General features: G+C 42.0%; 1 protein-coding gene across 1 annotated transcript in view; it reads right to left on the reverse strand.

The window, feature by feature from the left end:
• Positions 1-4,600: 4,600 nt before the first annotated feature.
• pde8b (phosphodiesterase 8B) overlaps positions 4,601-13,497 on the reverse strand; it is a 217,728-nt gene continuing 208,831 nt past the window's right edge. Inside the window, exons 22-23 of the mRNA XM_033018611.1 lie at positions 7,927-8,056; positions 4,601-5,606 (exon numbers count right to left, since the gene is read on the reverse strand). Coding sequence (XP_032874502.1) covers positions 5,497-5,606; positions 7,927-8,056 — 240 coding nt within the window. The 3' untranslated portion in view covers positions 4,601-5,496. The remainder of the gene's footprint in view (positions 5,607-7,926; positions 8,057-13,497) is intronic.

Consider the following 13,497-nt stretch of genomic DNA (forward strand, 5'->3'; position numbering starts at 1 on the left):
GACCGATCCTGTTACTGCTATCCAAATGTGATTTCATGTATTTCATCTTTTATAATTGACTCCAGCATTTTCCCCACCACCGATGTCAGGCTAATTAGTCTATAATTCCCTGTTTTCTCTCTCCCGCCTTTCATAAGAAGTAGGATAACAATAGCTACCCTCCAATCCCCAGAAACTGACCCTGAATCTATAGAAGATTGGAAAATGATTGCCAATGCGTCCACGATTTCTAGAGGCACTTCCTTAGGTACTATGGGATGCAGCCCATCAGGTCCTGGGGAATTTTGATGAATAGTTTGTTGCATAAAGCAAAAGTAAGATTAAGAGAGGCATAGATGGCATTATCATATCCATATGATAGGTTGGACAGAGCCTTTTTCCCAGGTTGGAAATGTCCAACACTACAGGGCATTGCTATAAGGGGGAAGTTTAATGGAGATGTGTGGAGCAAGTTGTTTTTACATAGGGTGGTGGGGGCCTGGAATACACCGCCAAGTGTGATTATGGAGGCTGATATAATAGTGGCATTAAGAGGCTTTTGGATAGGCACATGGATGTGCAGGGAATAGAGGGATATGGACCATGTACAGGCAGGTGAGATCAGTTTAACGACATCATGTTCCGTGCAGCTATTGAGGGCTGAAGGGCGGGCCCTCCTGTGCTGCACTATGTTCAGCTTTTGTGTTCTGCAATTCAGAAATTAATAGGATTGAGGCATTGCTTCCACACTCTTGAATACTGACCTCACCTTGGATAATTGCTCTGAAAGTAATCATGTATAACATTTTCATAATTAGAGATGACTGTCAAATTTTACTAACATATGCACAGAAGAAAGTGAAAATGAAACATCAGCAGCAAAACCTTTTGCTGCTCAAAATGCACGGTTCCAGAAACAGTACTTAATACGTCAGGAATAAGGACATTTTCTTGCTGCTGAATATTCCACAAGGCCTCTTCCAAGGCACATGAAACATACTTGTATAAAAGATGGTGGGGCTACTTCCAGGGTTTTCTGGTAGATATATTTGTTGCTAAACTGGGAATCACCATTAATCTCCATGTAATTAAGAATATCAACATCACAGATGAGCGATCAAGAATAATTGTAATTAAGTAATTAATTGACTTCATGGAAGGAAGCAGAGGGTGTTGGTGGGTGCTTTTCAAACTGGATGCCTGTGGTGACTGCTGGGCCCATACCCGACTTGAATGAGAATGTACAAAGCGTGATTAATAAGTTTGCAGATGATGCTAAAGTGGGTGGTATCAGGGATGGTGAAGATGGTTGTCAAATATTACAGCAGGATCTTGAACAGTTGGGAAAGTGGGCTGAGGAACGGCTAATGAAGTTTAATGCAGTTTAGTGCGGGTGTCTGAGGTTTTGGGGTGAAGGCAGGAGAATGGGGTTAGGAGGGAGAGATAGATCAGCCATCATTGAATGGCGGAGTAGACCTGATAGGCTGAATGGCCTAATTCTGCTCTTATTACTTATGACTTTAAGACCAGATAAGTGCAAGGTAATATATATTGGGAAGACAAACCAGGGCAGGATCTTCACAGTGAATGGTAGCGCCCTGGGGAGTGTTAGAAACATAGAAAATAGGTGCAGGAGTAGGCCATTCGGCCCTTCGAGCCTGCACCGCCATTCAATATGATCATGGCTGTTCATCCAACTCAGTATCCTGTACCTGCCTTCTCTCCATACCCCCTGATCCCTTTAGCCACAAGGGCCACATCTAACTCCCTCTTAAATATAGCCAATGAACTGGCCTCAACTACCTTCTGTGGCAGAGAATTCCACAGATTCACCACTCTCTGTGTGAAAAATGTTTTTCTCATCTCGGTCCTAAAAGACTTCCCCCTTATCCTTAAACTGTGACCCCTTGTTCTGGACTTCCCCAACATCGGGAACAATCTTCCTGCATCTAGCCTGTCCAACCCCTTAAGAATTTTGTAAGTTTCTATAAGATCCCCCCTCAAACTTCTAAATTCTAGCGTTGTACCGTACACAGTTCCCTGAAAGTGGTGCCGCAGGTAGATGGGGTGGTCAAGGTGGCATTTTGTATATTGGCCTCCATCAGTGAAGGTATTGTGTATGGAAGTTAGGATGTTAAATTACCATTGTGCAAGACATTGATGAGGCCACACTTGGAGTACTGCATTCACTATTGGTCACCCTGCTACAGGAAGGATGGCATTAAGCTGGAAAGAAGGCACCGATGATTTACGAGGACATTGCCATGACTTGAGAAGCTGAGCTGCAGGAAGAGGTTGGGCAGTGCCAGGCCTTTATTCCTCGGAGTGCAGGAGGCTGAGGGATGAGCTTTTAGAGGTGCATAAATGGGAATAGACAGGGTGAATGCACATAGTATTTTACCCAGGGTAGGGGAATCAAAAACAAGGCACATACTTAATGTGAGAGAGGCAAGATTTAATATGAAACTCGGGCAACCTTTTCACAGAAGGTGGTGGGTGTATGTAATGAGCTGCCAGAAGAGGTAGTTGAGGCTGATACTATAACAGCACTTAAAATACACTTGCTGAGTAGATAGATATATGGAGGATAACTCAATCGAAGCATGGACCCAATGGTGCCGTATAACCTTGTGGACAAAAGCTGACAATGTTGTTTTGCACACAGTTTACACTAATGTTCATTGACAAAATAGCATCTTTTAAATTATATTTATTGTTAGACGTATTGTCCCAGTAATGAACAAAATTACTGCCGCATTTTCTATAAACAATTGTATATTTTGTTACAATTTTGTTCTATTTACATACATACACACATACATATTAGAACGTATGTTTCACATTAGAGATTGATACTTGCTCTGCCTAAAATCTTATTTTTGGTCCCGCGTGTGTTGATTATTTTCTCCTTTTAGAAATTGTCTGGTTTTGCAGATGTGTTTCAGCATAGTGTCCAGTCAACCACCCTGTGGCGCCCATCCTCACAGGCACAAGTGGAGCAGACTCCAGGAAGGGAATCCCTTTGCACGTGGACCTGTTTAAATCACTGACTTAAGTCCTGTTGACGTTAATTATATCTACATGGAACGCTGCTGACTCCTACTGATGCAACTGAGAAACGACTTCTGCATGCACATGTCGTATCTGCTTCCATTTACGATGCAAAAGGTAGAATGATTGAGTGATATGTTTAAGAAGGATCTGCAGATGCGGGGAATTTGAAGGTAGACAATAATGCTGGAGAAACTCAGCGGGTGAGGCAGCATCTATGGAGCGAAGGAAATAGGCGACGTTTCGGGTCGAGATCCTTCTTCAGACTGATGTAGGGGTGGGGCGGGCGGGAAGAAGAAAGGAAGAGGCGGAGACAGTGGGCTGTGGGAGAGCTGGGAAGGGGGAGGGGAAAGAAGGAGAAAGCAGGGACTACCTAAAATTGGAGAAGTCAATGTTCATACCGCTGGGGTGTAAATTACCCAAGCGAAATATGAGGTGCTGCTCCTCCAATTTACGGTGGGCCGCACTCTGGCCATGGTGGAGGCCCAGGACAGAAAGGTCGGATTCAGAATGGGAGGGGGAGTTGAAGTGCTGAAACGGGAGGGGGAGTTGAAGTGCTAATTTGTATGTCGTGCTGAGCAGTGGGCGTTTTAGCAGACTTAGTCTCTGTATACCGCAGCACCAACCAACAAAGCAATGGAATGCCTAACATATAAAAGAATACAGGTTGAAGGGAATTATTATCTAACTGTTCAGTGCTCTGGACAGGCTGCAACAAGGCAACATTCCAGTTCTAGGTACAAAGAAACAAAGGAGCTATTTGAAGGCATTGGAGGTAGTGGAGTGAAGAGACGTGCAAGCTGTAGGCTAGTCAGGATGTGACAAAATAATTAATTGAAAGGGAAAGAAAAAGGCACAAGCAGTGACATTACATAGGCTTTAGGTGACAACCATGGCTGATTGTGAAAATACGCCTTAGATTAAAGAAATGTATAGATTTTATGAACTTGGCTGGTAGCCACAGATCAGACAAGCGTCAGTAAGTGCTATGTCACATGGAAATTGACTCCTTGAGAGAATCATGCAGGTAAAATGCACCAGGATTTAGTAAACAAAAGTGTGATGTAATTGGGGGCATTATGTCTGAATGAACGATCTGCCACATCCTTAGGAAACCTGAACGGAAACCTCTGGAGACTTTGCGCCCCACCCAAGGTTTCCGTGCGGTTCCCGGAGGTTTTTGTCAGTCTCTCTAATGGTCGAAAGTGGTTTCCGCATAGGTTGCCGTTTTAAAAATCGGTAATTTTTTAGTCAAAGCCGGTTGCGATGCTAGTTGAAGGTGGTTGCCGGAAGGTGGTTGCCAGAGGTTGCAGGTGGTTGCCGGAGGTTGCCGGAGGTTGCAGGTAGTGGTAGGTAACACCTTCCACTACCTGCAACTCTGGCAGTCACCTTCAACTAGCATCGCAACCGGCTTCGACTAAAAAATTACCGATTTTTAAAACGGCAACCTATTTTTAGTCACGGCCAGTTTTGAATTTTTTTAAATAATCGCCGGAACATAGAAGAAGCAGAAACCACTTTCGACCATTAGGGAGACTGACAAAAAAAACTCCGGGAACCGCACGGAAACCTTGGGTGGGGCGCAAAGTCTCCAGAGGTTTCCGTTCAGGTTTCCTAAGTGGGACAGGGGCTTTAGCCATAATTTGACTGTTTAGAACTCTTGTTTAGAACAATAAAACAGTTACAATGGGGCTATTGTAGATGCTGCACTGAATATGATGGGGGGGAAAAATCACTGGTGCTTATTTCCACATAAATGATTATGGAATATGGAAATATGATGTTTGGTTCATTTAATCGGGTTTTGGAAAATAAAATTAATTCAACCACACTAACTGGTTGCAGGTACAAGTAAAAAAACTTGGCAATGTTACAGCTTAAAATATTAATTAAATATATACACTGTGAGATAACTTAATGAAACTCCACCCCGTCATAATTTGTTGAGCTGATTTGTTACTTCACCCGGAAGGCTTACTGAGAGAGCACGTAAACCATCATTCCCACTCGGCTTAATGTTGCAATTGTCATTTTATCTGAAATTGGCAAAAATCAGTCAAGAGTCTTGTCCCTAATTCTTGCTTCTTGCACACTGTAACTTAGAGGAAAGGACAAAGAATAGCATATAAATGTCATGGCTTTTGTTCAATGATGACAGAAACACATATTTTTGTTTTGCCTTCTCTGCGTGAATCAGGAACGCCTGGCACGGCACTAAAACGTCTTGATCATGAGAAAAGCCCGTCTTGAAATTCAGAACTCTGATATTATGATTGTAGATGGGACATTGCTGTGATAATTCAACACCGTTTTCCTGCATTCTGTACATCAAAGCTTCCTGCTTTGTGTAGGATTTATATTACATTGTAATATATAGTCACTTGAACTAAAATATAATCTCTTAGTGGCTTGAGTCACAATTTAAAGTGAGATCGATGAGAAAGATGTTGTCCTTTCAGCTTGGCTTTAAAGATCAGATGGTGGTCGTAGACCTTTATAATTGGATTCATCTAAAGTTTTCCAGTATTTGTAGTTCTCGGCTAAGTGGTGTATTAAATTAGGCAGGTTTGCAAATGCTGAAAGAAAAATAGTTGACATTTCATGAATATGATCAATACATTATTTAAAAATAGCAATTTTATGCACAAATTCTCACAAGTTCCTGGAATAAAGAAGTAAGGGTGGCACAGTGGCACAGCTGGTAGAGCTGCAGCTTCACCGTGCCAGAAACCCAGGTTCGATCCTGACCTCGGGTGCAGTCTGTATGGAGTTTGCATGTTCTCCATGTGACCGCGTGGGTTTCCTCCGGGTGCTCTGGTTTCATAGAAACATAGAAACATAGAAAATAGGTGCAGGAGGAGGCCATTCGGCTCTTCGAGCCAGCACCGCCATTCATTGTGATCATGGCTGATCGTCCCCAATCAATAACCCGTGCCTGCCTTCTCCCCATATCCCTTGATTCCACTAGCCCCTAGAGCTCTATCTAATGCCCGTCCCACTTAGGAAACCTGAACAGAAACCTCTGGAGACTTTGCGCCCCACTCAAGGTTTCCGTGCGGTTCCCGGAGGTTGCAGGTGGTTGCAGGTAGTGGAAGCAGGTAGGGAGAATGACAAAAACCTCCGGGAACCGCACGGAAACCTTGGGTGGGGCGCAAAGTCTCCAGAGGTTTCCGTTCAAGTATCCTAAGTGGGACAGGGGCATAACTCTCTCTCTAAATCCATCCAGTGACTTGGCCTCCACTGCCCTCTGTGGCAGGGAATCCCACATATTCACAACTTTCTGGGTGAAAACGTTTTTTCTCACCTCGGTCTTAAATGGCGTCCCCTTCATTCTAAGACTGGCCCCTGGTTCTGGACTCGCCCAACATTGGGAACATCTTTCCTGCATCTAGCTTGTCCTCCCACATGCTGAAGACATGCGGGTTTGTAGGTAAATTGACCTCTAAAATTGCCTCCAATATATATATAGAGAGTAGATGAGAAAGTGGGATAACACTGAACGGGTGACCGATCGTCAGTTGAGTGAGTGAGCCTGTTTTTCATGCTGTATATATAAAATAAAATAAAAATATATGCTGGACTTTTCAAATTATCACACATTATGTTTGCACGACTGTAAAATAAAATCAAAATAATTTTCTCTGTTTAGTTACAGTGGGAATTTTATATATAGTTCCTATTGTCTTCTGATGTAGCATTATCTGCCCACTGGGAATATTTTCTCCAAATCCCACGATCAGTCCCCGTCAGAAGGCAAGACTTTTGTTTCTACACCTCTGGTAATAGCATTCTACAACTAGGAAGTCAAATGCGCAGGGAAGAAAATGCAAGACTAGTTCAGGATTATTGCCTCCTGTCTAGTGTGTGCCTTGGTGCCTTAGATCTATCTGATAGTGAAGATAAACATGAAGTGCTGGAGCAACTCAACGAGGCAGGCAGTATCTCTGGAGAAAAGGCGATGGGTGACATTTCGGGTCAGGACCCTTCTTCAGGCCAGACCCAAAATGTCACCCATCCTGTTTCTCCAGAGATGCTGCCTGACCTGCTGAGTTACTCCAGCGCTTTGTGTCTATCTTCGGTATATACCAGCATCTGCAGTTCCTTTCTATACATCTATCTGATACTCCTGTGCGAGGGTTGCAACCAAATACGTTGATATGGGCAAAACCTGCCAAATTCTGCACAGTTTATCTTCATTATGATCAGCCATGATCATATTGAATGGCGGTGCAGGCTCGAAGGGCCGAATGGCCTACTCCTGCACCTATTTTCTATGTTTCTATTATAAAACATGTACATCATAACGTTATTTAGCTGAATAACTTTTACCCAGAGTAAGGGAATCAAGAACCAAAGGACAAGGTTAAAGGTGAGAGGGGAAAGATTTAATAGTAACCCGAGGGGCACCTTTATAAGGTGGTGCTTATATGGAATGGGCTGCCAGAGAAAGCAGTTGAGGCAGGTACTAAAAAATCATAAATGGAGAGGAAATGTTTAGTGGGGTGTGGGTACATGGGACTAGTTTAAAATGGGGCATCTTGGCTGGCATGGATGGGTTTGGCTATAAAGGGCCTGTTTTTGTGCTGTATGGCTCTAATCATTCCACCTGGTTGCATAAAGAGGGGTGGGGGGAGATTCTTTAAGGAAAATTAAGCCTTCCAATTTCTGCAACTTTCTGCTACTGGACAGCTGTAACTGCATCAGATCAATAAAGTTGATCAGCACATTCAAAAGGGTTTGCAAGTCCACTATCCACAAGGTTACACCAGCAAAAATCTGCTTCTCTGCATTGAATCTGCTTCACTGTAAATAATACAGCTCAAGGCAATATGGGAATTGTAATATATTGAGTTTGGCAATTATTTCCAAATGCAAAACGACAAATGAAGTTCTTACCGTCCCAAGCATCAAACATATCATTTATAAAATAATCGATGAAGGATATCTGAGATTTTGGAATACTGCAGGTATTCCTGTCAAACACTGGCATTACAACAGGGAGGCCTTGGCTTTTCTCTTCATCTGTCTGTTGATACAGAAAGCATTTGTTACTGTTACATCATTAGAATAAAGAGAATAATGTATCTTACACAAGATGCACATAGAACTTAGAGCAGCATTGACTCAGTCTGAAGCAGGGTCTCCACCCGAAATGTCACCTATTCCCTTTCTACAGAGATGCTGTCTGACCCGCTGAGTTACTCCATCTTTTTGTGTCTATATTCTCATCATAGGAATAGGCCCTTTGGCCCACAATGTCCATGTCGAACATGATGCCAAGTTAAATTAATCTCCTCTGCTTGCAAGTGATCTATATTTCCTGCATATCCATGTGCTTATCTACAAGTGTCTGAAATGCCACTATCCTATCAGTCTCCACCACCATCTCTGGCAGTGTGATCCAGGCACCCACCACTATATTAAAAAATAGATTAAATAATTAATCTCCTTTGAACTTTGCCCCTCTCGGCGTGAGGGGGACAAAGAGTGCAATTCACTCTGCTTCTGGGTGATGGCCAATGGCAGCATCACAATGGACAAAATTGCCAGATTTAAGCCAACTAGAGAATTTTCTGACTTTGACATGCAGTAACAAGAAGGGATTTCTTTTTTAACACAGTAGAAAATTAGGCTGCAGGTAAGAAATAGAAACTATTAATTACTCTTTTTTTAAATTGAAATACGGAAACACAAAGTTCTTCCTTCATAAAGATCACACGTGCATTGGTTTATTCCAGTGTCCCACCTTCACATTTTAACCTAACTCTAAAATGTTGCCCCTTTCCTTAGCGTCTTGGAATCTTGTTTACCTTTGGCCATTGCCCAAATGACTCTAATTCATGCCATTGACAGGAAGCTTTGGCAAACTATGAACTGTGAGGGGCAGGGCAGCTGAATGTGATTCCCTCGTTTCCCCTCACCTAAACATCAGCAACAGAAAATTTTACTTCGGAGTCACGTGAGTGACTACGTGAAGAAGGCCGTCCAGGCGCATGCGTGTCATCTCGTCAGATGCATTGCGCTACGACCGCGGTAGGAGGACGGACCTCCAAGCGGTGAGTGAAAGAAAACCTGAATGTAAGTATTTTCTACTTTTACTTTCAGGCTGCTTTTCTCCGGAGACTGCGTGCAGAGACACAGGCAAGTCTTACGTATGGAGAAAGGTGGGAGGAAGAATAGTAAGCGCACCGCAGTAAGCACTCTATAAGACAAAGTGTCTGAGAGTAGCGGGCGCCCGACTAAAAGTCGATTGTAAAGAAATAACTATTTTACACGGGGGGGGGGGGGGGAGTCCCGTTGAAACTCCCGTTGAAACTCCCACAGGGAGCAAGGCCATAAAGAAATAACAGGCCTGGAAGACTCGGAGGAGTCTGAACTATAGAATTTATAAACTGGAATTCCTCATGGGTAAAACAAACTCCAGAAGGAGTATAAAAGACGCGGTCTTAAAGAGCAACCGCATGGAACACCCAGAAGAGGTTCTGGGAAACGTTGGCCCAGATTTGAGCCAGCGACCGAAATGCCTGATGATAAAGATGAATATATCGGCTGACCTGACAGGGAGGCAGCACCAGAAATGTCTGAAAGACAATACAGACGTTGGTCTACAGGAGACCCAGAATATGGAGCAGCACCCAAAAGTGGGCTGCCAATATACAGCTCAATAGAAGAGCTTGATGTACCCCAAAGAGGGACAAAAAAAGCGTAGGCCTAGCATAGAGCCATCGCATGTAATACCTGATATGGAAATCCAGGTGAAACCCATTATGAGGAGGAATATCCAGAATACTCTGATAACGAATCAGTTGAGGACCAGAGCCAATGCAAAAAAGAAAAGTGCCAGGGCTGGCCCAAAAGTTCTCTAGTCCCAGAAACAAGGGACAACCTCTATCAGAGGAGATAGCAGAGAGTGTAAATTACCTGCTTTCCCATCAGTTGGAAGACCAACGATGGATGAAATTGTGAACAAATATAAAATCCCGCAGAACTGTGCTCGGTTAGGAGTTCCAGCTGTTAACAAAGAAGTGTGGAATTATATGGGCACTGCAGTAAGAGCTCAAGAAATGAGATTACAGCGGGTATTAAAATGAATGGGGTCAAGCGTTAAGGCATTTGCCAGAGATCTGGAAGAAGGAAATGTGACAACGTCACAACAGGATGTGATGGGAATGATGTGTAATGCACATTTTGGAGTAAGTCTGTGATAAGACCTAACATACATCCTAAGTTTGCAAGGCTTTGTAAACCATCTAATATATAATTGTCACACTTACTCTTTGGAGTGGTGCTTGCCAAAAAACTGAAGGTTCTCAACGAAGAATCAATAACCATCGGGATGATGAAGCCACCGATGTTTGGCAGCACAGCTAGAAGGCAATGTCCATACCGAAGGGGAACTGAATACAACCCCAGGACGTGGAGGACATGGTATTCCCACAAGGGGCAAGGTACAAAAAGTGACACCAGTAAACCCTGAGGTAGGTGGTTCTGGTTCTGAAAGAAACATATCAGGTGTGTCCTACTTACAAATTGGGGGTAGGTTACAATTCTTTTTAAAAGAATGGAAACTAATAACAACTGTGCAGTATAATGAGGTTTAGAATTGAATTTTAACAGAATGAAAATCCCCTACTCAACATATTCCAAAAAGTATTCAATTTTCTCTAAAGAAGAGATTAGAAAAATTCAAATAGAAATTGATATTTTGAGTAAAAAAGGGGTAATAGAGAAACAACATAAAAAACCTCACATATCTCAAACCTTTTGTACAGTATAAACATTTCAAAATGGAGATTTTACTAATGCTTTGCAATTAATTTCAACAGAATGCTATATGGCAAGCATACATCTCCAAGATAAAGATCGTAGATTTTTCAAATTTGTCTGGATGACTCAATTGTGGCAATTCAAAGCATTGCCTAATGTGTTAAACTTCAGCTCCTAGATTGTTTACAGAACTGCTGAAACCAATCTTAGCATTGTTAAGAGCTCAAGGCCATTTGATAATTTGGATGACATGTTATTGTGGGAGACACTGAAGACACGGCAACAAGCCTCAGTTTTAAAAGTTAAACTTACATTTCAATAACTGGGCTTTGTGATTCACCGAGAGAAATCCAGACTGACACACAATAAAATAATTGATTACTTGGGGTTCACTATTAATTCAGAACACAAGACAGTGAGCTTACCCAAGGACAAAAAGTTGCAAGTGATTAAGGGTTGTAAGGAGCTAATTGCAGGCAAACAACCATCAATCAGGCAAGTAGCAAGTTTAATTGGCAAGTTAATTGCTTCATTTCCAGCTGTTCAGTTTGGACACTGCATTATCAGCAGCTGCCGTGAGCAAAGATATCAGGATTGGGAAGACATGCTGGATATTTCGATAGGCCAATGCAACTAACTAACACAGCAATTGAGGATATAAAATGGTGGATTACTCTTACAGGAAAATTCTGATTGAATCACCAGCTACCATTTTACAAACAGATGCAAGTGCACTGGGATGGGGAGCTGCGAATGCCATCTCAAGCTGTGGAGGTAGATGGAATGCAGAGGAAGAACCTTTGCTCGAGACACATGGCATTAATTAGCTTGAATTACTAAGTGTATTGCATGGGTTGAAAGCCTTTTGCCGAAAGGTACAAAATTTGCATGTACAGGTTCAGATTGACAACACTACGGCAGTGGCACATGTCAATCACATGGATGGAATCAAGTCAGAAGCATGTGACAGATTGGCAAACATGATTTGGCACTGGTGCATTGAGAAAGATATTTGGCTTTCTCCAATTTACCTACCAGGTAAATTCAACATAATTGCAGATAGCAGGTCAAGAAATTTCAATGACAACACAGAATGGATGTTAAATCGTGACATTTTCCACAAAATTGTGAAAACATTTGGGAACACCAATGATGAGTAGATGAGTTTACGTTAAATTGGGGTGGAATGTTTGTTTGCATTTCCTCCTTTTTGTCTCATCAATAGGTGTCTACAGAAGATCAAACAAAATTATACTTCAGGATTGTTGGTGGTTCCAGATTGGCCCACACAAACATGGTATCCATTAGGGTTAAAAATGGTGACTGAACCCATTATGGATGTCTTTAGACAAGAAAACCTTGTGCACCTTGTAACTGGTGAATTTCATCCTTTACATGATCGTATTGAATTATTGATTTGCAGATTCTAAAAAGTACCTAGAAGCACTACATTTCTTACATTAAGAAATGGGAACAGTTTCTTCAACACAAAATATTTCTTACCACACTGCAGATGCTTCAGATGTTGTAGAAATTTGTCAAAATTACATTTTGATGATAATTTAAGCTATAGTGTGATCAACACAGCAAGGAATGCTTTGTCGGCATACTTATCGAGGCCATCGGAACATCAAGTTCTAGGATCACACCCTTTGACTTGTAGATACATGAAGGGCATCTTTAATGCTACTTAGGGATTGGGATCCCATCTCAAATTTGTCGTTAGACAAAATTACGATAAAAGTAGTAATGTTAAGGGCTTTGGTATCAGCTCAAAGAGTACAAACATTACACAAGTTAAGGATAGACAGAATGGGAATGAAAACAGAGTACGTGAATTCTATGTCTATGACCTGCTAAAACTGAGCAGACCAGGAATCTCGGGGTGTAAATTGATTTTCAGCATATCCTGCAGATCAAAGACTTTGTGTAGTTACATATTTAAAATACTACATTGAGACTACCAAACATCTTAGAGGTGTAGAATCTAGATTATTCATCAGCCATAAAAGCCACACAAAAAAGTGACAACACAAACAATTTCAAGATGGCTGAAGAAGGTGCTGTTGGATGCAGGAATTGATACTGACAAATTTAAACCTCATTCCACCAGGGCGGCGGCAACATTGGTGGCCAAGGATTTGGACGTTCCAATAGACCATATCCTTGCGGCTGCAGGTTGGGAAAATGAAAGGATGTTGCACAAGTATTATCACAAAGAAATTGCAGACCCTGGTGTATTTGGTGGTACTATTTTGAATTCAGTATTAAATGTCTCTAGAGATTAAAATGGGACGCATAATGTTTTACCATAAAATAAACCATTAATTAATTAAACAAGTATGATGGTTTGCATGTTATTGACTGTTTTTCACTCATAGAGTCAAGCAAAATGCAGTGATACGCCGGAACCCAATCTACGGCCTGAAATCACAGAAGCTTTAAAATCTTCACGTAGTCACTCACGTGACTGCGAAGTAAAATAGTAAGATTAAACGAGAACTTACCAGTTTGAAGTTTGATCTTTATTTTATGAGGAGTTACGTCGAGGGACTACGTGCCCTCCGCTCCCACCCTAATGAGATCAAAGGTAAGTTAAGTTTGTATCACGTAGCTTACTATTATGCTTCGGAGTATATCATCTGTGATTTCACACCGCTGCTTTGAAGTTTGACGCGCATGCGCCTGGACGGCCTTCAT

This window comes from Amblyraja radiata, chromosome 3 (genome assembly GCF_010909765.2).
Source record: "Amblyraja radiata isolate CabotCenter1 chromosome 3, sAmbRad1.1.pri, whole genome shotgun sequence".
Classification (NCBI taxonomy): Eukaryota; Metazoa; Chordata; class Chondrichthyes; order Rajiformes; family Rajidae; genus Amblyraja; species Amblyraja radiata.